Source organism: Salarias fasciatus, chromosome 7, assembly GCF_902148845.1.
Source record: "Salarias fasciatus chromosome 7, fSalaFa1.1, whole genome shotgun sequence".
NCBI classification, from domain to species: domain Eukaryota; kingdom Metazoa; phylum Chordata; class Actinopteri; order Blenniiformes; family Blenniidae; genus Salarias; species Salarias fasciatus.
This window is the reverse complement of record NC_043751.1, coordinates 7,885,159-7,911,731: the sequence shown is the minus strand read 5'-3', so window position 1 is coordinate 7,911,731 and position 26,573 is coordinate 7,885,159. Positions and strand designations below refer to the sequence as shown.

At 44.0% G+C, this 26,573-nt stretch overlaps 1 protein-coding gene across 3 annotated transcripts in view; it reads left to right on the top strand.

The window, feature by feature from the left end:
- The window catches only part of LOC115391952 (inositol hexakisphosphate and diphosphoinositol-pentakisphosphate kinase 2-like), a 46,191-nt gene extending 25,572 nt beyond the window's left edge, over positions 1 to 20,619 (top strand). For all 3 annotated transcript variants that reach the window (XM_030096392.1, XM_030096393.1, XM_030096394.1), the window contains exons 21-28: positions 719 to 826; positions 896 to 1,012; positions 1,134 to 1,274; positions 1,427 to 1,535; positions 4,986 to 5,138; positions 16,730 to 16,867; positions 17,004 to 17,117; positions 18,169 to 20,619. In XM_030096392.1, the coding sequence (XP_029952252.1) occupies positions 719 to 826; positions 896 to 1,012; positions 1,134 to 1,274; positions 1,427 to 1,535; positions 4,986 to 5,138; positions 16,730 to 16,867; positions 17,004 to 17,117; positions 18,169 to 18,380 (1,092 nt within the window). In that variant the 3' untranslated portion in view covers positions 18,381 to 20,619. The remainder of the gene's footprint in view (positions 1 to 718; positions 827 to 895; positions 1,013 to 1,133; positions 1,275 to 1,426; positions 1,536 to 4,985; positions 5,139 to 16,729; positions 16,868 to 17,003; positions 17,118 to 18,168) is intronic.
- Positions 20,620 to 26,573: the final 5,954 nt, after the last annotated feature.

The following is a 26,573-nucleotide window of genomic DNA, read 5'->3' as shown; positions in this document are numbered from 1 at the left end:
GTTGGAAGCCGAGTTTAAAAACAGACAACGCAGTTACCCAAAATGTAATTTTCAAATTTGCATTGCTGAAGCAGCAGAAGCAAAAAGACTAATAAAAAGAACTAACAGAATACAGATAAGATAACATTAATATGAAAACAAGATCAGACCTTTATGAAACCTTTAAAAACCCTAGCAAGAATATAATTAAGAAGGTGAATCATCAAAATGACAAAGTAAAGATAACAGTGATTTAATACAAAAAGAGGAATAAAAATCAAGTTCTTCTCTATGAATACTATATGTATGTATAAGGTAGACACATTAAAAAGAATTAACAGATCAATAACAGGTTTAATTTAAAGTTGTGAAACGTATCTAGAAGGTTTTGTTCCAGTCATGAATTTATTAGTTATATTAGTTTGTAGAGTTTTGACAGATGAAACGTTCTAAAACGGTGCAGTTGACTCAACTTCTGGAATCTGAGATGATTCTTACAAATCTTTTTTGTATGAGGAGTATTTGATGAAGAAGGATGTGAGTTATAAACACACGAGCCTCTGGTACAGTGACATTATACAGGATTTATTTACTAACTGAAAACCCTTCTGAGAACAGGACTTCATCACTCTGTAGCAGAACTGGATGTGGTTTTCCCCCGACCGTCTCTCTGAAGAAACCGCTTTCAGTGTCACTGATTAAAAATACTCTTGTGTGCGTTCATCTTGTGTGTCGTCAGGAGGAGACGGACCAGCAGTGGAAGCAGGCGATGGACTACCTGAGCGCCGTCACCGAGCTTAACTACATGACTCAGATCGTCATCATGCTGTACGAGGACAACAACAAGGTGAGACGGCGCGGCGCTGCTGCTTCACACGGGTCCAGAGGAGCCGCTTTAACCAGTCCACCTCTTCAGGATCCATCCTCGGAGGAGCGTTTCCATGTGGAGCTCCACTTCAGTCCCGGGGTCAAAGGCTGTGAGGATGAGGAGAACGTGCCGCTTGGATTCGGCTTCCGCCCCGCCTCCTCAGAGGTTCCTGTGTTTCTTTCATATTCCATTAACAGTCATTAGATGTATATAACTCGATACAAGTCACCTGGCAGGTCTGAACTCTGAAGTCCTCATCTGAACACATCAATGAAATGTCTTTCAGAATGAAGACAAGAAGCCCAATCAGGGCAGTCTGGAGGATCTGTCCCAGGACGAGCCTGACCAAGCAATTCCTATTTCCGAGCCGATCAACATCCAGCGACGGTCTCCGATGATCCGCAACCGCAAGACGGGCTCCATGGAGGTACCAGACAGTCGTGTGTGATGATGATAGGGAGCGCATGTGGCTGTTTTTACTTCATTTACCTTTGGTTTAATTTTCACAATGAGAGGAATGTTTCTTTAAATGGATCTGAGGCGTCAGGTGTTAACCAGCGGTCCCCGTGGCCCCCTCAGGTCCTCTCAGAGACCTCTCCCACCCATTCCTCCAAAGGCTGCACGTCCCATCGGCTCTTCCAGTCCGGCTCGCGCCAGTCTCCAGAGATCAAACCAGCCATTGGCCTAGGTGGGAATCCCATTCTGTGTGTGTGTATGTAGAGTGTTTTCTTGTGCCAACATACACACTGGCCTCTGAACATTTTTCTCCGGCTGTCATCACTGATCCCTCTCTCCATAACAAACGCCGGCTGGACCCCCTGTCTCCCCACCTCCATATCTCTCAGTCTCAGTCTTTTTCTTTCCCTCTCCTCTTTCCACCCCCCCTCCCCTCGCCCGTCTCCGATGGTCGCATAGCTTCCACTGCGGCTTAGCGTGGCCGCGGCCAAACGGGATCAGACTCCAAACTATGTAGGCAAGAGGTCAGTGGGAAGGAGCGGCGCTCGCAGCCGACTGCTGGACGCCTTGCGGTGTAGCACGCCACTCAAAACATCCCCGTACCCACACGGGGCGATACGGTGACAACAGGGAAGCTGCGCTGTCATCCACTCAGTCATTTTATGGATAATTATATTAATACTCAACCTGATTAATAGTAATAACGGTGACACAAGTGGAGAACTGAGTGGAAGTACATTACATGCAAACTGTATGCAGTATTTAAATATATAGAAGATGTATTGATGTAGAAAAATAACTTACTGTTGGCGAATGTCTGTTTGAATTACAAAACCAAGACTATATTACATGTAGCTTCTTTTAATAGCAGAAAATCTGATTGAGGTTTGTGGAATTCAAACCTGGTTGGATTTAACTGGCTATAAACAAGTGGGAAACCGGGATTACGTTAAGCTTCACAGACTTATTTATATTCAAATAAAGTGTGAAATAGGACCCTGTTCGACCGGTCCGAGGCATGCAGTGTGAAGTCCAGAGCTCTTGTACATTCAGTCATCTCAAGTCCACATTTGCAATTTTCAACAATGACGGTCTGTGAGCGCATCAAATATGTTGTTCTTTGTGCTCTAATATGCAAAGCTGTAGTGAAAGTGACAGCTGGAGCGCATGACTGAGAGCACATTGTTCAATATCTTCCAATGGCCTGGCTAAATAATGGGTTTCCTGTTGGAACCTGCTCTTGAGATGTGTCAGTGTTCAACCCACTTAAAAAAAGACATCGTTTCCATGGAAAGTTACATTGTTTTCAAAAGTTGTGCCGTAAAAACACAAATTTTTTTCTGAAACGAAAAATGATTTCACTTGAATCGTTGCCGTCCAAACAGTTGCTTACTAAACAGACACGTTCTCGTTCTCGGGGAACCTGTGTGGCTCGGTCGGTTTGATTTAACCTCCAGTCAGTAGAAACAACCTTGAGAGCGGCACTGCTCCAGCATGCGCCCCGCTCCCCCAGGCGATGGAGTCGCTAACACGGCGACACTCACGACCGCGAAAGGCCGCAGTCTAAATCAGGATGTGTGAAAAAGACGAACGAAACCGCCGGAGTGTGAGAACAATGGAGCAACACGGTCGTTCCAGATGCTCAGGTCCATGTCAGTAGCTAATTGTCTGTAGTCACCACCTGAGTTTTCTTTTGCTGCTCTTCTTATTAACTGTCCACTGGCTGCTGACCACCCAACGCCCCAAAATGAAGCGTTAACCCTAAGAATTTATCCTCAGAGAAAAAGAGGAAGTTTACTGATCGAGACAATCAGTGTATCTGCTAATAATTGTCTATGGGATGCTATAAAAGTTATTTTCAAGCCCCAAGACTTTACGATTGTATGTACATTAAAGTTTCCGTTGTTGACACAGTTGGAAGGAGATGCTGTTCTCGTCTTGATGGAGAAGGCGTGCGGTGAGGAGAGCAGAGGGGAAGCGGCGGCGCGCAGGTGTCGACTCCCTCTCGCTCTGATTCCTCGCATCACTCACTGCTTAATTACAACTAATCTGAGAACGGCACTTTGCGGCACGTCCACATGACATGAAAGGCCTCTGGACATTTTCCCAGCAGTCACTCTGTTATGTGTAGTAAGTGTGAGGCGGCGGAGTGACGCTGCCCCCCTCCCCCCACAGCGAGCACGTCAAGAGCAGCAGGTGTCGCTTACAGCCGCCGCCGGCTCGCAGCTCTCCATACCTTCAGACTGTTTTTAGAACAAAGCAAACAGGCACAGACTCAACACCAACGCCCTCAAAGTGTTTGTTTACATTACAGGAGACATTTTCCATTCCTGTGGACTGCAGTCTCACAGATGATCTGTCTGTAATATTGAAATCAAAGTCAGGTTGAATTTACAAGCCAGTGCAGAGAAAACATGAGTGAAGCTACTTTAGCATCGTGATAGAGGGGGCGAGGCATTGAAGATTTCAAAGTTTTATTGTCCTTTTGAGCTTCGAAAGAGATTTGAAAGCTAAAGAAGCATGACAGCAGATACATCCAAAGCAAGTCTTCGGATATAGATGACGCGACATTTTCCTTTCATTTTTGCTATTAGATCAAAATACAGTGTGGCTTAATGGTGACAAATACATTTCAGTTCAGGGACACATAGAGAACTTTTTTTTCAAGTGCGACCGGACGGTTCAATAGTGCCCTAATAACCTTTAAATTCAAACTTTGAAGTGTTTCTTTCTTGTGGCACAGAGTATGATAAAAACATTTGAACCTTTTTTTCACAAAATCAAACTGTTAGTACTGAGAAGTTAATGCAATCGCAGAAAAAAAACAATTTTAATGAAACCTTCTGTTGAAAAACACCGTGAAATGTCCAAAAACAAACCCCATCTATAACTTGCATTTTGCAGCCTGCGTGTTTTTACAAACTCACCCTGACAGCATGGCTTTGAGGCTAATGCTAGTTAGCTAGCTTTCAGAGCAGCATCAGTCTCAGCTCAGGTCTCAGTGTTGTTGTGTCTACGCCATTTGTTAATAAAATGAATATTACCCTTCAAATGTTTTCAATTTGCTTGGTGGTTGGGTGGACCGGATTTTAGCTTCTTTTGGGTCGATTTTGGCCCACGGGCCTTATGTTTGACAGTCCTGGTTTAGACATGAGAAATATTGCTGTTATGACCCTGCATGGTCACAGTTAAGACACCAAAGCATTTCTGTTTAATGTTGAAGTACGAATTGTCGCGCACAGGAGGTTATCAAACGTTTAAACCTTTTAACAGAAGAAAAATTGTATGTAATAAAGTAAGACTATCAGCGGTGCTGTTGTCTGAGTGGAGAACAGTCCTCATCACGTCTGCTTGTGTTTCTGCCCGAGTCTCTCACACACACACACACACACACACACACACACACACACACACACGTGAGCGGTTCAGCCGCTGGCATGTTAACCTTTCTGAATCACCCGACAGTTATCCGGCAGATTGTTTGGGTGCGGGTGAAAACCCGGTGGCTGCAGGGTTTCCAGCCAGATTGTTGTGGTTTGCTGACTCATGCTGTCATCTGCCCCCAGCTCCAGTTTGTTAGCAGTGATAACCGCATGGTGTGTCATGAATACTCACCCTCTACACCTCCCCCCGGCTCCTCCTCCTCCTCCTCCTCCTCCTCCTCCTCCTCCTCCTCACACAGGCTCGCTCTGCTCTGGCCTCTTCAGTGCCTCCGCCCTCGGGGTGTCCTGTAGCGCCCCCAACCTGCGGGACTACGTGCGCACGCACCACCACCACCACCACCGAAAGCCGCCGCTGTCCCCCGGCAGTCTGCCGTGCAAGATTGGCATGTTTGGTACGTTCACCGCGGTGCCTTTCCTCTTCCACGGGAGACGTCTTTTTCATCCCCGTGCTTTATGGGAAAACTTCTCCAAACTCTTTTTTCCTCCTTCTGACACGAAACTATATTTCCTCTTTACTTTTTTTAGTTTAATTTTGGGAGACTTTCATGATTGTCACTGCTGGTTTTTTTCCCCCAAACGGGGAGTTTCAGTCCATTGCATCACATTTCGTGACGGTTCCTCCAGCGTACGTGACGAGGGCTCTGATCAGCAGGGTGATTAGCTGTGGCTCCAATAATAACAAATAATCAATACTTTCCCTCTCACTGATCCTGCATGCTTGGGTTCTAATGTGTGGAGGTGCTCGCTCTCTGTGCATGTTGTGCTGCAGCGTGTGGATTTACTAAATGTTTCATAATCACGGTGAAGTACTTTTGCAACGAAAGCCAAAATCTTGGCTTTTCTTCTTCTTTTTTTCCCCCTGTAAATCTCAATTTTGGATAAGCCCCATGTTTAGAAACTCAGCTTATTTGGAACAGACATATTTGAGACTCAGTAATCCACCTGAGAGTAATCCTGACTCTTTTATTTTTTCTTTCTTTTCTTTCTTCCTCTCCTCTCTTTGCACTCCTTCGCTGGTTACAGCAGCTCGCTGGTCTTCCTGAACATATAAATGTGTAAATGTTCTGCATCTGAGCAGGAGCGACACTGCAGCAGGTTTTTATTTCATTTTTCTAAATTCAGAAAACACCACTGGGTGTCACTCAACACACACTCTACTGTCTCTTTTTCTCTTTAACGTTGACTTGAAAGGTGAAAGCAAACGGTGTGAAGCTGACCTGCAGTGAGACGGGAGGCGACGGTCTCAAACGCCACGCGGCGCCGTCTGTGAACGGATGTTCTGTTAATATAATCTACTCCACATTCTGTTAATGCCAGCAGCCATCACTGATTTAATGAGCCATTTGGAAAGTCACTGCGTGCTCCTGCATTAGCCTCCTGTTTAAAGGCGATGCTTTTTTTAAAACGCGCTAATGATGTTTGCTTTAGGAACATGGTTTCTGCTCCCATTTACACTGCAGGAGTAGATGTTGTCAGCAGCGGCGGTAATTAACTGTGTTGTTTTAGAAATGGAGCAGAATTACTCATGTGAGGTGATGGATGGACGTCGGCCGTGCGGAGCTTCACAGCAGCCAAACGGCATTAAGAGACTGAAAGTCTTAAATCTGGACTCTCTTCAGATTATATGAGCCCAGTGTGGCGTCATGTTTTAGTTCTTCCTGGTCACGGAGGCCTCGTTTACAACATGCAGCCTTAATTTCAACTTGCAAAAACATTTTCCAGATTAGTTTTTCACACTGAAATTTTGAGGTTTGGTCTCTCTGGGTTAGTTCCTCCCTCCTTTGTACTTTCTTCCCCTTTTTACTTGAACTCCTTTCTTTGTGTGTGTGTGTGTGTGTGCGTGCTTCCTCAGAAAGCTCTTAAGCTCAGTCGAAAATCTAAACTTTGTTGGCGTAGAGTTGGAAAACGGTGTTCGTTGGGACGGGAACTTTTCTTCAAAGTACTTCAGTCGTTTGACAGGCTCCTCTTTCTTTAGCAGAGTCTTTTCTACATTAGTTCTTTATTACCAAACAACTCCTGCCATCAAATTCAAGGTTTTAGTTGCAGAACCGTTGTCTGTGGTCTGTGTTGTTTCAGTCGGAAGAGAATTTTCTGTCATCAAACATTTGAGGCGTCTGGGCCCGACGGCACACGTTTGAGGAATCCATAAAAACTAACAAAGCTGATTTTATTTGTCTCGAAATCCAACCCGGCCGCCAACATACCTGGAAAGTGAGAGCTTCAGAGCTGCTGTTAGACATCTGCTATCTGTTCGCTCTTCATCCACTCAGATACGAGTTTAGCAAAGCATTTGCTCTTTATCCTTTTATTTAAATTGCCAGTTGTCTAATATAATGTTGTTTATTCAGATGAAGCCTTGAAAATTTACAAGACGGCAAGAAGAAAACCCCATTAAAAAGAAAAAAACAACTCGGTGACTGTGGTGATGATAATACAGAGCAGAAACCATACAGAGATCATCATTAGAGACATAATTGTTCAGCCATTTTAAGTCTGATCCCTGGAGCTGCCTGAAATTTTCCACTTCTTTCACTTTGTCCAGAAGTATTTTAAAGTATTCTGTGCTATTTTTTAACTGAAAACTAAAACTTCCCACTTTCCCAATTTAATGAGACATTATTTGGACGTATTTTTTGCCACTTAAAGTTGGAATTTTCCCACTTTAAAGTGGAAGGTTTAGGATTTAGTTTATCAATAGCTTCTAAGGTTTTCTTTCTTTGGATTTGTTCAGGCATTCCCACTTGGAACTCAGAACGTTTTGCAGTTACTGATAAAGTGAAACCTGAAATTTCCCACTGGAAGAGTTTGTAGTTTCACCTTGCTTGGGTGTAATTTCAAGAAACTTGAAGTGTTTGATTGGGAATCTTCCCACTTTGAAGTTACCGGTACAATTTGAAATTGAGACTTTGACCTTGTTAAGAGTTATTTTTCTCACTTGAATTTGACATTTTAAGGAAGTATTTTCGAGTGGGAAGTTGGAACCTTGGAAGTTACTGATAGAATGGCATGTAAAGCTCCCTAGTCCAGACTTCTGACTTGGACGTCGTTAGATGTATATTTCCAGTTGAAAATCAAACTCTTCACACTGTTTCTGGGTCATTCGGTGAACAGAGCTGAACTCTGACGGGGAGCCGGAGTGAAATCGGCTCTTTTCATTTATTTCCGAGAAGAAGACGGGAAGATTCCAGCAAGAGTCCAGCAAAACCGAGCAGAAGGGAGGTTTGATTCAGAGACTGAATCCAGACTGGTGTGTGACACTTCCTGCCCGTCGATGGCAGAGCCACATCATCATCATCATCATCATCCTCATCCTCATCATCCCCTCTCTCCAACATCTTCATTCAAGCCCTCTGATCTCTTTGTTTCTTCAGAGACGTCCTTTCTTTTTCACTCCGACTGGCAGATGCAGACGGATGACTCAACGAGCCGGCCTCTTCCTCCTCCTCCTCCTCCTCCTCCTCCTCCTCCTCCCCTCTCTCCCTCTCTCTCTCTTTTTTAAACATTTCTCCTCCTCTTCACGACCCCCGCACCGACCGCAGGCAGCCTCCCAGTAACTCCAGCTTACCTCTCTTATCTCCTCAGAGCTGCTCTCTATGCCTCCGGTAAAGAGATTTTCTGTGTCGTTTGCCAGGCATCCGACCAACGGTATGTCTGCCTCTCCTTCAGTTCATCTCGACACTCCTCTGGTGTTTCCCCTGTCATCATGCATGGCCCTTCATTGGGAAAACATCTGTGTTTTCAGGTTTTGGGGCTTTGCTAATGACCTGAATTGTCTCCGGATGATTTAGTTTCCGTTTCACCACACACACCCTCTCAGTTTTTTTTTTTTTTTTGTTGTTGTTGTTGTTGCTGTGCCGTTTTCAGCCGTCACCTCTAACACCACCTGCTGTGCCTGCACGTTTAATTGGCCGTCCCTTCACAGGACACTGTGTGGAATGTATCTGATATATTTCCACGGGGTAATCATGTTGCACTTTTTGTTAATTTGTAATCGGGTGTTCTCAAATATTTTTTTTTTTTTTTAAATCATCTTTAAAGAGTAACTTCAGGTTTTCCCGCTTCCTCAGCGGCACTGGCCACCGTGGCTCAGTGTGACTGAAACACACACACACACACACACACACCCTGGTGTGTTTGATGCGTCACTCCTGAGAGGCGGAGAGACGCACCAGCAGAGGGCAATGAAGACAGGACTCTGAGGGGCTGTTAGGAAGCTCTGGAACAAACCACATTATACGTAGATAGCGTCCACAGAACCTTAAAAACAGATGTTACTGAATTTACTTCATCATCGGAGCCTAGATAAACCTTTATTGATCACCTTTTCTTATTCAAAATGTCTTCTTTTGGAAGATGTTATCCCAACGTAGAAATTTTCACATGCATTTTTTTTTTTTGTCATTTATGACATATCAGACACTTGATGATAAACTGAACTGGATTTAAAATATCACACTGTTTTACCTTTACCAGAATATTCCATTGCCTCACTGAATAGAATAATTTAAAATGTCAGATTTGAGTCCAGAATCTTAGAAATGTATTTTTATATTCAGTATATATTGAGTTTTGCTCTATTATCTCACCGTATTGATGACATTAGACTCATTTCAGGTGCATCAAATATGAGAGTTCAGCGAAGGATAGTTCATTAAATGTGAACTTCTTAATGATATATTATAGCTCTTTGTTGCACTAAAACAAAGACGATCATTTAGAGTTTTTTTTTAGTTATTGGGCCATTTACTGGTCAGGGACACGTATGTGGCCCCTGAAGTGAAATGAGTCGGACACCCCTGATGTACAGATGTGGTAATAATGTAATATATTTGGGAGCTTTCATTCAACTTTCACATCTGTTGTAGCTGTTTCGGTGCTTTACTTCACACGTTCAGTCACTGTGTCTTTTATTTCAGAAGAAATATAATTAATATTTGATTTTCTTTCCTCGTTGCCTAACTTTATTTTCAGATTTTCTCTAAAATCATGTTGCACAATTTAAGAATTCTGACCCAAAATTTATTTATTTTTTTTCTTTGTAAACCAGTCTCTTGTTAAAATACTCTATTTGTGCATTATCTTCTAGTTGTCTGATCGTAGGAACAGCTAATAGTTGACTGTGTTCCTCTCACATTCCTGGTCTCTTGGCTTGAGTTCAGTCGTCTGAAGCCGTCGCAGCTGTGCAGCCTGGAAGTTCCAGCGCTGAGTTTCCTCTGCGAACAGCAGTTGTTGGGACTTTAATGAGTGCGTCGCCGCTTTTGATGACTGACGGAGTCTAATTAAAAAAAACCGTACAGCGCGCAGATAGAGAGCTCCTGTTCAGATGAGTGTGGATGATGCTCGGGATTAGAGGGAAACGGGCCGTCAGACGCCGGCAGTTCGCTCAGCAGCAGCTGCAGATTACATGTCGTCTGAGCAGCGGGATCGTCGGACGTGTTTATCCAGAACGACCAGCAGAGTCTGGAAATCTGATGCGACGTTGACAAGTGTTCAGATAAAAACCAGGAGGAGGATTTGGATCTTTATTCACCTTTTCCTGTCGGGTTTTAAGACTACAAACTGAATTACAACAAGGCTTTTACTAGCTGCGGACTTTTCAGACACGACATGTTTATGTGGTTTTAAGACATGAAATATTGAGGTCACAGAATCAATGCAGCCTTTTAGTGAATTTTATTCATTAGCAATCGTCTGCAGAAAACTCTTGGTTATGAGAGAACTTCAACACACACAATATACCGATGGCCACGTTTACATGATATTTTTTAATTCTGAATCAGAGTTAATTCCACAGATTCCAAGATGACTGCTCAGAGGAAACGCTGGACTCGAACGGAGACGATTCATTAAATGGAGCCTTAGAAGAAATGTACATAAGAGTAGATAGAAGAATGAAGATCCTGACCTCTGTAAAGCTGTAGAATCAAGGTTAATTGGAACTGGAGTTTGTTTACGTCCGATAGACATAAACATGTCACTCCCACCTCCTGTCCAGTCAGAACACTTCCAAGCCCCCTGATCATAAGTAGAATTAAAAAAGGCAAATAAATGTTTTCCATGTAAACTTTAATTCAAAATTACTTTTACCTTGTAAACGAAGGCAGTGTTTTAATTCTGAACTATTTAATTCAGAATAATTATTTCTGAATTAAAAAAACATCACGTAACCGTGGCCAGTGATGCTACCTCTCACCTCTGGTAATCGTACTGTTTTGTAACTGGCCTGAGCTGAGTTGAGTGGTATTTTTCCATTCACAATCATGAGTTACACTTTGCTCAGTTTTACAAATCTGAGTGAACACAGAGGTTAGCTGAGCAGCCTGTGAAAGTAAAGAATCAATCACTATTGATGACTATTAAATACATGCTTCCAGAGGTAATTTGGCACCAGCTTCACGTTGACTTTGCGTATCTTGTCTAATGGAGTATCTTCCAAAAGTCGCTTGGTGATGACACATAATTCCTCAGATATAAGTGGAGTTGTAATTTGGTACCAGCCTCACTGCTGCTATGTCTGTAGTGCCCAATGTGATTGAACAGAGTTCTGCTGAAAGTGACAACTTTAACAGAACTGCTGTACAAAATAAAATTTAACATATATTAGTGCTGTCAATTTTAATCGCGATTAATCCATTGAGGTCTGCCAGTTGGGTCAAAGAAAAGAACTAGAGGATAATAGTGTTTTTTTCCTGACATTGGGACTGATTTATGAGGATTAGATTCTTCATTGCAATTAATCTCAACTTTAAAAAAGTTAATTGTTGACAGTTCTCCATGAATTAATCACGATTAATTGCGATCAATGCGATTAAATTGCGATCAATGCGATTAAAACTGACAGCACTAACATATATATTTCTTGCTTTTAAATGTAATTTGGCACCAGTCTCACTGCCTCTATGTATGAAATGTGCTTTGTAATCAGATCAATCAATCCGTGTCTGTCGATGTACAGAGTTGAGAGACGCAGCAATGTATTGCGCACACACACACGCGCACACACACACACACACACACACACACACACACACACACACACACACACACACACACACACTCGCTGAGTGAAGGAGTTCTTTCTGTGGAGGTGATCTCTGCATCTCGTGTTTCCTCTTCATGCCTTTAACCCTCCTGACTCCTCCGCCATCTTTGTTTGACTTCAGCTTATCTTCTGGTTAAAATGTGAAAATGGGGAGTATCGGTTGAGTCTGTAGCGTCGATGGCTGCGGCGCAGCGGCGTTCCTCAGGGGCCTTGAAGCCCAGAGAGCCTTATCGATCAGGCGAAGCCTCGGGTTTAGACTGAATGTGGTCCTGTCTGTGGCACGGCTCCTTCCTCCTCCTCCTCCTCCTCCTCCTGTCCCTGCTCTGCCTCTCCTCCCTCAGAGCCGCCTGACGAGCTCCCGCTGGTCCAGCTGCTGGGGCTGGCCCCCCTGGTTGTGGACGGGGCCCTGGCCCACCACCTGCTCCGCTGCCCCTACCACCTCCGGCTGCTGGAGCGCTGGCTGGCGTCCGGTCAGGAGCTCCCTCTGTCTCTGCACGGTCAGCCTCTGTATGCCCCGAGCACTCCTCCTCCTCCTCCTCCTCTTCCTCGCCTCGACCACAGCAGAGCGCCAGCAGCAGCTGAGCTTTGGTCACCCTCTGTTTCTCCTTCCTGCCTGGCCTGTGCGTCGTCTGTGCCTGTTCATGATGCCTGTCGCTCTGGTCCAGGCTGCGGCTGCAAACGGGCGTCGTCTTCTTCTCTGCATGTCCGCCAGCAGCGCCGCCGCCCTGCCTGTGAAGCCTGGAAGTGTCTGTGAAGTGGCACATTAGCAGGATCTGATCAGCCCGATTTGCTGTTTTTAGAAGGGGAAACATCCAGCGAGGGTGCAGATGACTGAATTAGAAACGGTTCTAATGAGTCGCGGTTCAGATTTTTAACAGAATGTCTGCAGAAGAAATGTTTGTATATTTTCAGTGCTGCGATGAAACTATCAGGAGGTGAGAGTGGATTGTTCTGAGTCTGCCGTCGGGTACGGTGAAGACTGCAGAGATGCAGCAATAAAGAGCTGCAGCTCTGAAGAGATGAAACACCACAATGGCTTCTTTCTGTTTTCGCTCCTCTATTCTGTAGTTATTTAAACTGGTGAGAAACACAGAAACGTGACCCTATACCGTCTCTGTCTTTAGTCTTTTTCTTTGGATCTCTTTATGTATTGTGGACCTGTCTTGATATTTTCTGCAGCTTAAATCCACATGAATATACATCAGGTCTTATAGTGATAGATATAGTGGTGCATTGACGGATAACTTGGAAGTGGGACGCTGCTGCACTTTGACCCCGCTATCACCTGGAAACACTGTCGAGTAAACGCTGCCCGAGAGCTTCTTATTGGCTGAATGTAAATTTTCGGAGCGCTCCAGGAAACGGTGACGTCTTTTGTGATCATTGTGTCTAAATGATGAACTTCACTGCTCCTCATAATGCTTCAACTTGTATAGTGTCTATAAACTTACTGTTTTTCTTGCAAAAATGTTTTATTACAAACAAAAGAATAGTCGGATATCATTGTAAATAGAACTTTACAATGTAAATAGTAAATAGTTTTTCATGTTTTATCAAGTTAATCGTGAAGGCGTCAGATCCCGATATCGCAGTTCGAACAAAACAAAACGTTTCCACTCTGGAGTAAATTATTTGTGCAGAGCGAATTTGGCTTCATTGTTCCAGTAAAATGAAAAACCTCCAGACTTTCATCTTTGGTTCATAAAGTTCTGAAATGATTTAGATGATTTTATCTCTGATTACAGACATGCTGCATTTGTGTTTTTGGTTCAGAAAAGTTTCACATTGGTTCATCAACTTTCTGACAGTGTTTTTTTTACACGGAAACAACAGAAATGCTGAGAAGAATTAGTCTAACTTTAATCCATTGTGTACAAACACTCCGTTATTACAGTGCAGGCAACACATTGAAAGTGAATTCTGTGTCGAGGCGACAAAAAATGTTTCCTGTTGGTTTGTCTGATCAGAGATTGGGGTCGTCCCCTCTCCTCTTGTTTTAATCAGCTAATTAAGTGTCGGCCTTTCTTTGAGCGCCTGTTAATCTAATATGTTGGTGTTGTGCGCTTCTCAGAGCAGCACGGTTTAAACACCAGACAGGACTGTGTGTAACGGCTCCCAGATGCTTCATTTAATCAATTTAACCTTTGTTTAATTGTGTAAGAGTATCGGTGGCAAAAAGCCGGGATGTGAAGGAAATGAAAGAGAATAATTGGAATCAACGTCATCAATGAAGATTCATTGTTAATATAGTTTTTCAGACTTTTATTTCAGACTCCATCAGTTAAAACAAAGCGTTAAAGATGTTTACTTCTCCTCGTCGAGCAGCAGCTGTTCCAGATCCTCCCGTGAATTTTTTTCATGATAATCTCTTTGGGAAAATTCCTTTTTTCTGCATTTGCCCATCCTTTCTCCAGGAAGTGATAGGCGGCACATTACGGTGCTCTGAGGAGCTGATGGGGGTCAGGGGTCATGTTCAGGGACCCAAAGTGGTGACCTGTCTGGTGTGGGAATCAAACCTGCAAGCTGCCGTTTCATAGTGTGCTTCTCCAGGACACCGTTACGCCTTCCATATTTCTGTGAGACCAAACAATTACTGTGGAAAATGACAAGAGTCTCAACGAAAGTCTGTTTTAGAGAAAGTCTTTTTATAGAGACTTTCTGGTTCAAAATACAGTGAAATGTCAGAAAAAAGACATCTTGAGCTACTGCGTTTAGTGATTTTACAAACTCACCCTGAGAGTATGGATTTGAGGCCAATGCTAGTCAGCTGGCATCTTTCTTGGCAGCATCACTGCTGTCAGTTTTGTGTTGTATGCTAGATACTTTTGTTTTTACTATTTCTTTGGTGGTTTTGTCAGATTGGTGCCGTTTGTGGGTCAGTTTTGGCCCACACACCTTACGTTTTTAACCCTTCAGATGTTCTGTTTCTGTTTTCTGCTCCGCAGTCAATGAAAGTACTCTTTTTATTTTCGATGAAAATGCAGTAGCACTGTAGGTTTTTCTGTGGCCTTGTAACAGCTTTCTGTTGTGATACAGTGACACCTAGTGGTCCCACATGGTGTGTACCACTGTAGCTGTTCCTTAAGTAGGCCACATGACCAAATGGATGAATGGAGCTGGTTCTGTCCTCCACAGTAATCCTAGTTTCTGCTTGTTTCCCACTGAGAGGAGTTATCTGCCCGTCTGTGGGTTTGAACCCGAGGATTTGAGGACAGGTGTGTGACGGCGGCCAGTGTGCAGCGGAGCAGTGGCGTGTTCACCAAACAGATGCTAAGCTGACGCAGCGGAGAGATGTTTTGCTGTGTACAGCGTCACCATAATGAAAGGCGTCTGGCAGAATGTAAGAGAGGCGCGCGTCCCTCTATAGAAGCCAAGTTTAGATTTGAATGCTGCCGTCGGCGGCGGGGTTGAGATGTTTCTGCCTTCGTCACGTGCTCTCATGACTTCATTTCTCCCCGTGCCGTGCCCGGCCTCATTGTGCTTTCAGAGCTGTGTTGCGGTGAGTGGATGGTGCAGCTGTAGCTGGGGTTTGTTCTGCTCCTCCTGCATGTGGAGTGTGAGCTGAATGCAGGATGGATGTGAAGAGGCTGCAGCGCAGAACGCCTGCCGGATCATCCCTCTTCCCCTGTTTTTCTGTTGTGAACGTGTGAACAGGCTTTAATAACTCGCCTCCTGACCGTTTTGCTCGTGCCGTGGCGCCGCTCAGGTTGTTGCAGTGAGCCGCTCTGTGAAGGTGGCTGAAGCTGCCGCACATTAATCATGGAGGAATGCACTGCTGACCAGCGCCAGCATGTCGTCTGTGCGGATCGGAGTGGAAGCATTATTTCATCCTTCATCCTCTGCCCAATAACCCCCCGTCCTTTTTTTGTTTTGTTTTTTATGGCATTGCTTGTGTTTCCTTCAGGTTGTTATGAACAACTTGTATTTTCATTGTTGGTTCACGGCCCTTTTCATCAACCCTGAACTGCACAAAGCATGAAAATCTGGCAGTTGGATGAGCTTTTATTTTTGTGTGTGTATTTTTCAGGTTTTGAGAACTGATTATAGACCTGCGCCGCTGAGTTTGAGACTCCGTTTACACGACGACGCCTCAAATGAGAACAAATTGTTTTTGCATTTTTGTCTCAGGAAAGTTTCACGTTTACACAGCAACAGTTTGAAAACGAAGTCTGTTTACATGGAATTGGCGGAAACGCTGAAAGCGATGTATTTTTCATGCCGGGCCACTAGTGGGTGCCGTTGGGTTTTTTTTTTTTTGTAATGAAACCAGAGAATAAGTAGCGGCACATCGACATCGCTTTCTGCTGGCTCTCTGTAAACCCACGTTTTGCAGAACGTTACCGTGCAAACGGGAAACTTCTTCCAGAAACAAAAATTAAAAAAACCAAGCGTCATCTGGTAGCGTCACTGTGAGCTGGTGGCTTGTCTCAACTCAGCCAAGCTGGTTCTTAAATGTACTTTGTAGCAGGAAGTGAACATAAGCAGAAAAATCAGCGTGGAGCCGAGCAGACGCTGCTGGAAAAAATCCTTTATGGAAGAACGACGTCCGATTTCTGCGAGTCAGAAAATCAGTTCATCAAGTTATTGTTGACCCAAACTTGCCTGAACTGGTGGTTTTATTTTTTTGTATTAACTGAGTGCGACTCTCCTCAGACGGTCACGGTATCCACCTTCTGTCCCGATAACCAGCAGAAAGGAGCATCGCTTGTCATGAGTCTTTCCTAGTTTAGCTGTAAGTTTGTAGCTGCTGCCTGAACGTCGCCGGCTGCTGCCTGAAGGTTTGCGTGGCTGCTTAACAAATAAAGACCCCGGGCCGCCGGGTTTGGTTTGACGTGTCGAGCAGCAGCAGCAGCACGTACAGAGAGCCCAGCGCCTCCCGACTCGCCCTCCCCCGAAGAGGAAGTGTTTCGACGGGCTGTCTGTGTGTCTCTCCTGCTCCAGGGTTCGAGGGCTGCTCCATGGTTCCCTCCATCTACCCGCTGGAGACGCTGCACAACTCGCTGTCCCTGAAGCAGGTGGACGAGTTCCTCAACCGGGTGTGCGAGAGCAGCAGCGAGGCCCACGCCAAGACCATGAAGGGTGGGTGTGTCTGGCTATGGACCGCGGTCCCGTTCGCTCCTCCGCAGGATGTTAAATGAAAGTCCCTCCTGGAAGATCGCTCTCTCTCTCTGTGGCTCAGGCTGTTTGAATCTCTTCCTGTGTGTCTTTGTTCCAGTTCTGTCGGGCCTGTTCGACTCCCAGAGCCAGACGTCTCTGTACAGTCCTCAGCAGCCGCTGTCCTCCTCTGGATCCGAGACGTCCCTCAGACCGCTGGGCCAGCCTCTGTGGCGTGAGTGCCTCCTGGATTTATCTGTTAAACTATCAGGATAACTGTTACCCTGCATTCTGTTCCCTCTGATCGGTGTTTGAGACATTTTCCATTGTGCACAGTGGTTGTTTTTAATCTTTGTCCCATGAGGCTCTTCTCTACAACCAACATAGTTTCTATATATATTTTCGATTCATGTATTTTTTTGCTGCCTGCTGCTGATCAGGCTTTATTTTGCCTCAAAAGCAGATTTTTATTTTAATCTGCAGACTTTGTGCAGCTCCCATGTGTGAAAATGAGTAAAACCAAACAGAGAAGCTCAATCAGCAGAAACCGGAGGAAGATGAATGACCTTCACACTCAGGCGCTCGCAGAGGTCGCCTCAGAGCGTGTGTTTATCTGCGCAGGGTTAGTGCAGTTCACATTGGGAGGATGCACCACGTAGTAATGTGATACCTGTAAATAGCCTGATCATTCTGGGCCTTTTGGATATTAAAAGAGCAGTAAGGTGACAAAGTAGTCAATCAAAATATGGCTGTAATTGAAAGAAAAGCATGCTGAGGTGAGGTAGGTACAGTATGAGACACTAACTGAAGCATATTTGCTTTTCTTTGTAAAAGAATAACTGAAAACACCTTTTTTCTGAATAAAAAAATCTAATAAATTGACTGATTTTTAAAACGGATCTCACATTGATCAAACTAGGAAGAAAATCTCTTCAATAATCAAATGCTAATTGCAATATTTGGGGATATCCTTTTTATTTTCTCACCATTTTGTGATTTCTAAAAAAGCCAGAATGCTGCCACAGCTCCGATTTGAAAAGGATTTCGTCTAGAATGGGCTGCACCAGTAAAATAGATCCATAATAAGCACGATGAGAGAGTTTAACTCAGATTTATTCATGAAACCAATGTCCAGTCCATGAAAGACAGGAGTGAATTCTTCTTTTCTATCAAACTACAGATCTATAACTTCTTCATCTGCAGTTCGTATAATCGGCAGCGGAGACAGTGGGGATGTTGTTGTGCTTGAGCGATGACCGCCGGTTTCCTCTGTTGTGCCTGTGCAGATGGCAGCATCCCCTCCAGCGCCGTCTCCAGCGCCGGCCCCTCGTCGCCGGTCACTGACCCCCTCCGCCATGAACTTCAGCTTCAGCGAGTAGCCGGGAAACCCAGCGACCCCGGGACGGGTCCGAGGGGGCCTCCGCCTCCTCCGTGTGCTGCTCTGAACACCGTGCTGACTGACTCCGACTGTCGATTCACTACTGGAGCTGTGCGTTGACTCCTGCCGGCGCCGAGCGAGGAGCCAGCACCGAGACCGCCGCCGTGCCTTCAGAGCCAGCGTCACGCTGGCCGTGAAGAGGCAGCGAGCGCTGCTGCTGCTGTCCTGACCTCTCCCTTTGTCTTCTGGTTCTTCCCGGTTGATAAAATCTTTCAGCAGCAGCTTCCTGAAATGGATCATTTGCGCTGCGTTTCACGTCCCAGCGCGACTGCAGGAACAATCGAAGCTTTACTTCTTCCTAAAAGGCGAGATGGGAAGATCGACGCCACGACAACACAGGTCATTCTGACCCCGCTTTCAGTTCAGGTGGAAACGCTAAACTCGGGGGCCGTTTACGTGACGGCTGAGCTCGGAGCCTCTGAAAACACAACTTTGTGAAAACGGCTCTCATGGTGGAGCCTTTTAAACGTGCTCAGTCTCTGTAGCAACAGTCCAACTTGTTCGTCTTCCACACTACTGTCCGTGTTCCTCCCAGTGTTCATGTACATCGCAAAATCAACCAGCAGCATCAACTCGTAGCCCGGGATGCCTACTACAGATTTTTCAGCATTTGTTTCCTTATAAATGGACGTCGTTTTCAAAACATTGCTGTGTAAATGCAAAGCTTTTTGAAATGAAAATGGTGCGTTTGCCTTGAAACACTGTCTATAAATATACACAGTCACTTCTGACCAGCAGTCTTTGTGGTTGTGATTACATTACTGATTAGAATGTAATGTGCAAAGGCAGCTTGTCATAATTTACAGTTTCCTTGTTTCTTATTACTGAATTTGCTGCATGCCTGCAGAGTCATGACGTAAACCGTATTTTTTGGGGTAAAAAAGATCTTCAGGAGGATTTCTGCTGCTTTTCAGTGAAGTGACTCTCATAACGCGAGTCCTCTCGTCATTGGCTGCAGGCAGTGAAGGGATTGTGGTTACAAGCCAGTTTTTGATCAGAGTTTCAAGTGACAATTCATCAATTTTGCATTTTGGTTTCATAAAGGTTTCATGTTCATTACGCAGCAACATTTTGAAAACGATCAATATTCCAGTGACTGTCAGCTCTGAAACTACCGAGTCCAGGAGAATCAGGACTGGGAGTCATGACACTCTGGAGGAAAACATTAGTGTTATTGTTTGTTTACCTCCCACATGTGCAGAAGAATCTTTACTACAGCTGTGGTGTACGTGCGCACTAGTGGTGTTTCACCCATTAACATGGAGACGGAGTCGGACTGTTGTCAAAAAGTTGTGTTTTCAGTGGCTCTGCGCTCTGTTGTCATGTAAACGGACTTCTGCTCTGCATTTTCACTTCACACCCTGATGTAAATTTGACTTAAAAGTAGCCAGTTTTCAGTGTTTCTTCAGCTTGGAGTTGATCTTCTCACTGGCAGTCCGTCCTGTTCCTTTGTTATAAAGGAAAACTAAACGCTGGAGGACCTCGTTCATGCGTGTTTGTAAGATTAATTATAACCAAAGCAGCTTGAGCCCAAAACCGGGTCTTAAAGACCAGCGGAGGGATACGGGTCGTCACTTCTCATGTTATTTCTCAACATCACCGGCTGGAAAAGTTGACATTATTCCTCTTCACTCATCCAGAAGTACGTTATTTCTGTTTCTACTGGTTATTTATGATGCAGATCTTTGTAAACTGGCCTGAACAAACTGTGTGAGTCGATGCAAATGAAAACATGCCTGTAAATGTGCCTTTGAGATTCTTCTGCCAAATCCAAGAAAATGAGTTTTATTTTAGTGTTGAAGGGAGAAACCACTGGATTAGATGAGTACTGTTAGAAGGTAGAGGTGAGATTTCTCTGTTGATTTGTGTCGTGTCCAATGAAGTATTTATTGTGGTAAACATGTCTGCTCCTCAGGAGGAAGATCCACAGGTTTTATCATCACAGCCACTGTGATTTCGCTTTAAAACTCCAAAGAATTGTTTCAAGAAAGCCTGGAAAATGCACAAACTTAATGCTGTTTTTTTTTTTTTTTAACTGCTCTGTTGACTGGCATAATGTTTAGACAGTCCACTCACACATAACCCAACCAACGAACTGCTTCTTCCTTCACCTGAGAGTGAGCTGACCTCCAGACGCTGGGGTCAAATCTGCTGTTCACACTCAAATCAACTGATTATTTAATGTGCTGTTATTTAAAGAACAGGCGCGCGGCTGCAAACATGCCACCTGTCATGTTTCTGCCTGCGTTCACGTTGAGAGAGCGGCTTTTTAAACAATAAACCGTCGATACACAGTGGAAACGCCGAGTGTGTCATCAATAAGTCGCCTGTTCACTCATCCATCGCTCCTGTTTAAGGGCATTCTGCTGGTTCTGCAGAACCAGACTCAGTGGAGGAAACTTCATGAGAACAGAAGAGAAAGAGAACTGAAGGGGTCCTGGATCTGAGCCTTGAGGGACTCCTCCTGAATGCTAGGCCCCGCCCACTGTGTTCCAGATCAGGGATCAAGTGAAGGTGGATGGCCTGCAGTTACAGGCCTGTCTGAGTTAAACTGTTGAATCAGCCTTTATGTGTCACATCTGCCACCAGGAAGGAATTTATTCTGTGTAAAATGATTGAAACCCCCCTCCCCCCCCCCGCCAATCCCCTGGTCAGGTCTGGTTCAGGTCTAAGTAGGTCAGATTTGCTCCTGGTTTTGTTTAACCTGCCTCCTCACTCCTCATTGTCTCCTCTTGTACTTTCCCTCTCTTAACTCCCTTTTTGTTGAGCTCCTTTTCCTCCCTGCTCCTTTGCTTCCAGTCATCATTTTCTCCCCGTCCGGCACCGTCTTGTTATTTCATCTCTTCTGTTGGAGCCTTTCAGTCTTTCTCCTCTCCTCTCCACACGAGTCTTTTCTCTGTTCCCTCCCCTCTTGGTTTATCTCCCCTCGTCTCCTCGTCCCTCGCTCTAAATGGCTTTTTAAGAATAGTGATGACTCATGCCTGGTCCTGTTGCTCCATGCGTTGCCATGGCGACACCCCCAGATGTAATTGACTCCCGAGAGACGGCGGCCGAACGGAGAGAGACGGAGACCGCCGACTCACCGGAAGCCAAGAGCTGATGTCATTCACTCTGTCTGGATGTCTCTCTCTCTCACACACACACACACACACACACACACACACACACTCCTCACCTGTTAACACACATTAACAGGCACTGTGTTCTCTGGCAGCCTTGAGAAGACGGCCGCTTCCCGGTTACGTGTTTCTCGGTGACCTTTATGAAATTGCGTTGACTGGATCAGCGGAGCCGCAGAAACAGCTCATTAGAGCCACTAAAGTGCTGCAGCTCTGTTTTCTCAGACGTTTAGTAGGGGAAAAAAAATGACCAGCGAAGCTCTCCGTAAAGGTGAAACTGCATCAGCATCAAGGACACAGGTGGCAGGATACAAGTTTAACAACCGGGGCTTTATGTGAAGCCGCTGTTTGAAAAGAAAAAAGATGGAAGGAAGGGTCATTTTGGCCGTATTTGGATTCATTTTTTGATTTAAGGGGCACTTGATGAAAGAGTCACTGCTAGTTTATGGTCACATCAGCGATGGGATGGTTGGAAACTATCAGGTCATTTAAAGCGTACGTCGTGTTCAAAATGGGAAAGGACTTCCAAACGACTTTATGTTCTGAATCCTGCGTGGATGTGTTGTTTCATTCATCCAGCGGAGGATTCGTGGCTTCATCTAGTATGTTCATCCTGTCACTTTGTTCATGTGCTGCTCTGTAGCTCCTTGGTTCTCCGCTGCTGGAAACCTGAGGTCCCTGTAATCACGCAGCTCCAGAGGTCAGGGGGGTCGCCGAGCCCGAGGGTCCAGAGGGATTAACCAGGACCTCCGTGGTGAACGGAGCTTCAGGTGGAGGAGGAATCCATTAAACCTGATTTTAGAGTTTGGATTGATTTGTTCCGTCCTCTCCCCGGGGAGGGTTTTCCTTCAGAGGCCAGCGAGCCGAGACGTCTCCACAGACAAAGACGCTCAATGGAAATCGAAGGCAGAGCAGCTTTCGACTTCTACGTGAAAGGCCAAACGTCCTCTGATCTCTGGGGAACGCGGGCAGCAGGGAGGAAGCGCCGAGTCCGTTTCCAGCTGATGTCTCTCGGTGATTCGTTCTTTTTAATTGACAAGTTTACTTTGTTCTTTCACATGTTATTTTTCCTCTGCCTTCTGTTCCCACTCTGCTTCGAGTTCAGCATTTTCACTTGAAAAAGTCGTCTGGATAGTCGGGATGTCGGGATGTCAGATTAGAACAGTAACGCGACAGTGTAAGAATCTTCAAATGTTTACTACTGATGTTCTCCTTCTGTTCCTTGTACAAGGAAATAATGATAAAAAGGTCATTTAATCCAATATGCTTTAAAACAAAACCTGAACAAGGTGACATTTACAATAATAAAAAAAAAAACAGCAACAAAAACCCAGATATGATTACCTTCAATATTGAGTTTTTATCAATGAGGGGGAAACTGCTTTCAAATAAATGGCATCACTATTTTAGTGACATGTAATCGAATTACTTTTACAGCGTTACGCCATTACCATTAATGCCAATAATATGAGGTGCAGTTCATTACTATCGGTCACTACACTTTCAGCTGGTTTTTCCCCTCTGGAGTCCAGCTGAGCTGAAGGAGCGTGAAGGCTGTCAAGAAAGAGGAACTGATAGAATTACAGCCAGAAAGGTCTGATCGTTCAAAGGCAGCTTTTAAATGGAAACGGATTATCTGTTGACATTTATCTATTGTTTTATTATTCTTTCCCAATGTAGAAATGCTATCTGCAAGTGACAAATCAAATGCGAGTGGGTGTCTTGTCTCATATTATCACACAGCAACATTTGAATTAATTTAGATTAATGTAGTGTTTCCTGTTTGTAATTTATGTTGTCCAGAGTCCATTTTTAAAATAATTGAACATGCATTTAAAAAGTAATGAAATTGTTATTTTGCCAAGTAATTAGTCACTTTTCATTTCAATCTATACATTGTTACATAGCTTCTCATTTGCATATCTAGGTCGGATTAGATGATGATGTCATTTCAATCGATACATTGTTACATAGCTTCTCATTGCATATCTAGGTCAGATTAGATGATGATGTCATTTATTCGATACATTGTTGCATAGCTTCCTCATTTGCATATCTAGGTCAAACAGAGCTTTATGATGAGCAGTGATGGGGAGTTACTGTCTTAAAATAAGTACCGTTACTCAGTTAAGTTCAATTAAGATTGGGTCCAAATCTTTACAACATTTGAACACTTTTTTTTTTTAAACTATGCAACGTTTACTTTGCCTAGTCATTACTTAATTTTAAGACATTGTACCTCACTAACTTTCAGCCACTAGTATTTATAGCTATAACTTTAAAAAAGTAACAAACACTGGTTTTTACTGATGCATCCTGCAGCAAATCCAGATGGAATATTCTAAACAAGTCGTCTGTTGGAGGCATTTTGCAGCCTTCATGCATGTTTTGTAAAAACAGTTCTCATGTGCATCAAGTGAATCTGACTGAAATCAACATTTTCCTCATCAGGCTGATAGATCGGACCCTCTGGTGGTTCTAGGGGGCCCCGGGCCACATGTTTGGACACAGCTGAGCTAGGATGGGGTCTTGTGCTTAACTTTACACCTCACTGATCAGCCGTGTCTCCCTCTCTTCATCGATCGTTCATAATGCGGCCCTGGAGAATTTCCTCACTGGTCAAATTCCAGCTCATTGAATCACATCCAGCATGAGGCTGCATATCAGTGTGTCAGTGTGTCACCTCAACATACACTAATCATTTCTAACGTCTCATTTGATCTTTCATTATCACGTCACTCAATGTTTACTTCTAATCGAATGATTAAAATCAACATTTTTCTGAAATATATTGAAAAAACAGCCTCCAGCTGGCGGAGCTGAAAACTTTGAGGACTTGACTGATTTATATGAACCTGGTACAGTGGTAGTGATTTTACTGAATTGGTCCCATATATGTGAATGTTCAGTTTTTTTGTTTTTTTTAATAAAATAAAAATAAACTCATTTTTGGTGTATGGTTTGTCCCATGACATTAAGAAGCTCTAATAACAATAAAGAAGATGGATTTATTGCAGAATTTGTCAGAATTAATCTCAGATGTACTAAATGAGTCAGGTCAGATTTCAAACGGTTTCAGAAAAGCAGTGCAGAATTGATGCTGAAATTGATGCTGCCGTGAGGCACAAAGCCAGAAGGAGCCAACAGCAGGATTTTAAAGTACTTTAATTGATGATCACCAGCTGTTTCCCTTTTACAATGAATCTGCAGTAGTTCTAGTTTTACCAGTTAAAGAGACAGAGAGATATTGAATATTGCGCAGAGGAAGAAAAATGTAATCAAGATTAATACAATGCAAAAAGAGAGAGGAGAAAGAGAGAGAGAGAGAGAAGATTCAAACAGAACTACCAATACAGCGTCTTCTTAACAACATGTTATAGGGCAAACAAGAAAAGCACAGCCCAGTATTATATTACTGTAGGTCATTTCAGTACCAGTTAAGACAATTAGCTTTTTTTTTCTCAAATATACCTCTTTAAAATAGCGTTGTATTTTTTTTAATATAAACTATTATTATTTCCATGTTAAACAATTACATTCATTATTATAACTAAATAAATCACATGCAGAGAGAGTAGATGGACAGATGACACCATATGCTGATCTTGGATGGAGGTGGAATTAAACTGAAAGATGCACTTGTTGTTTTGTTTGTTACCGTTCTGTATCTTGTCAGCGTAGTTTGTGTTTGTTTTGTTGGTTTCTCTGCAGGACAGGTCGTTGGGTCGGCCTCGGGTTCTTGTTTGCGTGTTGCGGTTCGTGTTCAATTTTCACTGATATGGTGTTTTGCACGTGTTTCAAGTCTTATTCAGGAAGAGGAAAAAGTTGCAGCTGCAGTTAGTTAATGTTGTTTCTGTGTCTCGGTCGTAGGATTTCAGTATAGCTTTCTCTACGAAAAAGAGTCGAACCTGTTTCTTTCTTTGGCAAACTGCAGTGACCTTGGGCCAGAGCAGCGTTCGCTCGGTCTGCCTCCAGCTCCACTTCACATCTACAACAATGGTTTGTTTTTTTTTTTTAAATGTTTTTTTCTATTTCTTTTTTCATCAGTTTTTGATCCAGCAGCATTCACGTGGTAGTACCAACTCTACATTCAGAAAAATAGATCTCCTGTATTAGTGCATTCAGTCTCTGTACAGTCATACAGCTTCACTGTTGAGTGGATTCACAGCGTTCATTTGGGGGAGGGGTGGGGGATTATGCTAACCTCCGTACCGGACCGCCCCGTCCGCCTCCGATATGTGCGGTGAAAAGTCGTTTTAAAAACCTCTGCTGTGTCCTTCACTGAGTCAGTGCGTACTTGTGCGTAAGCAGCTTTTTAATATACAACCTGCATCTTGCTCAGAGATTCTCCCGCCTGGGGGGATTAAAAAAGGGAAGAGAAATGTCTGCTGAGATCCATATCCAGGCTTTGGCGGAGCGTCTAATGAGGAACGGAGACGACGGACGCTCAGCGGCGACCTTGGTTTGAAGCTAAGGGAGAGCAGGAGGAGCAGGGAGGCTTCGGACGGCGAGGTATCGAGAAAGACGAGACATTGGCACTGGTCCTCGGCTGGGGCGAGGCGGAGACGGGCTGGATTCTGCTTAACGTTGGATCTGATGGAGGTATTGACGACGAAGGAGCCTCCCTGCTTTAAACATCCTTTAACATCAATATATTTCTAGATATCCAGACCTGTTTGTCTCTTAGCTTCAAATCAAGCAGAAAAAAAAACAAAAACCTTGAGAGTGACCCTGTATCTATCGAATAAAACTCAAAAACTCATAGTCATTAAGAAACATTCCATCATTTTGACCTCGTATTCATAGTTTTATTGAAATCACAGGTTTTCAAAGTGTAGAGGGACTCAAATGTAAATTATCAACTTCTGATCAACTTATGGAAGTCAAAAAAGTTTTATGATTATCAGCTTTTGGAATCTATTTGCAATAAAAGGCATCAAATTGAATAAGTTCAGAAATACCTTTTTTTCAAACAACAGCATGTCAGACGACTCTTTCATATTTACTCCTCATCAGATAATTTTGCTTTAATTAATTGTTAGCCTAGTGACGACCTGCCTTCCTCGGATTGGCTCATCAGCCGTCATGCTGCACGGTAAACAGTCATTACCTAGGATTAGCCAATCAGAGGCAA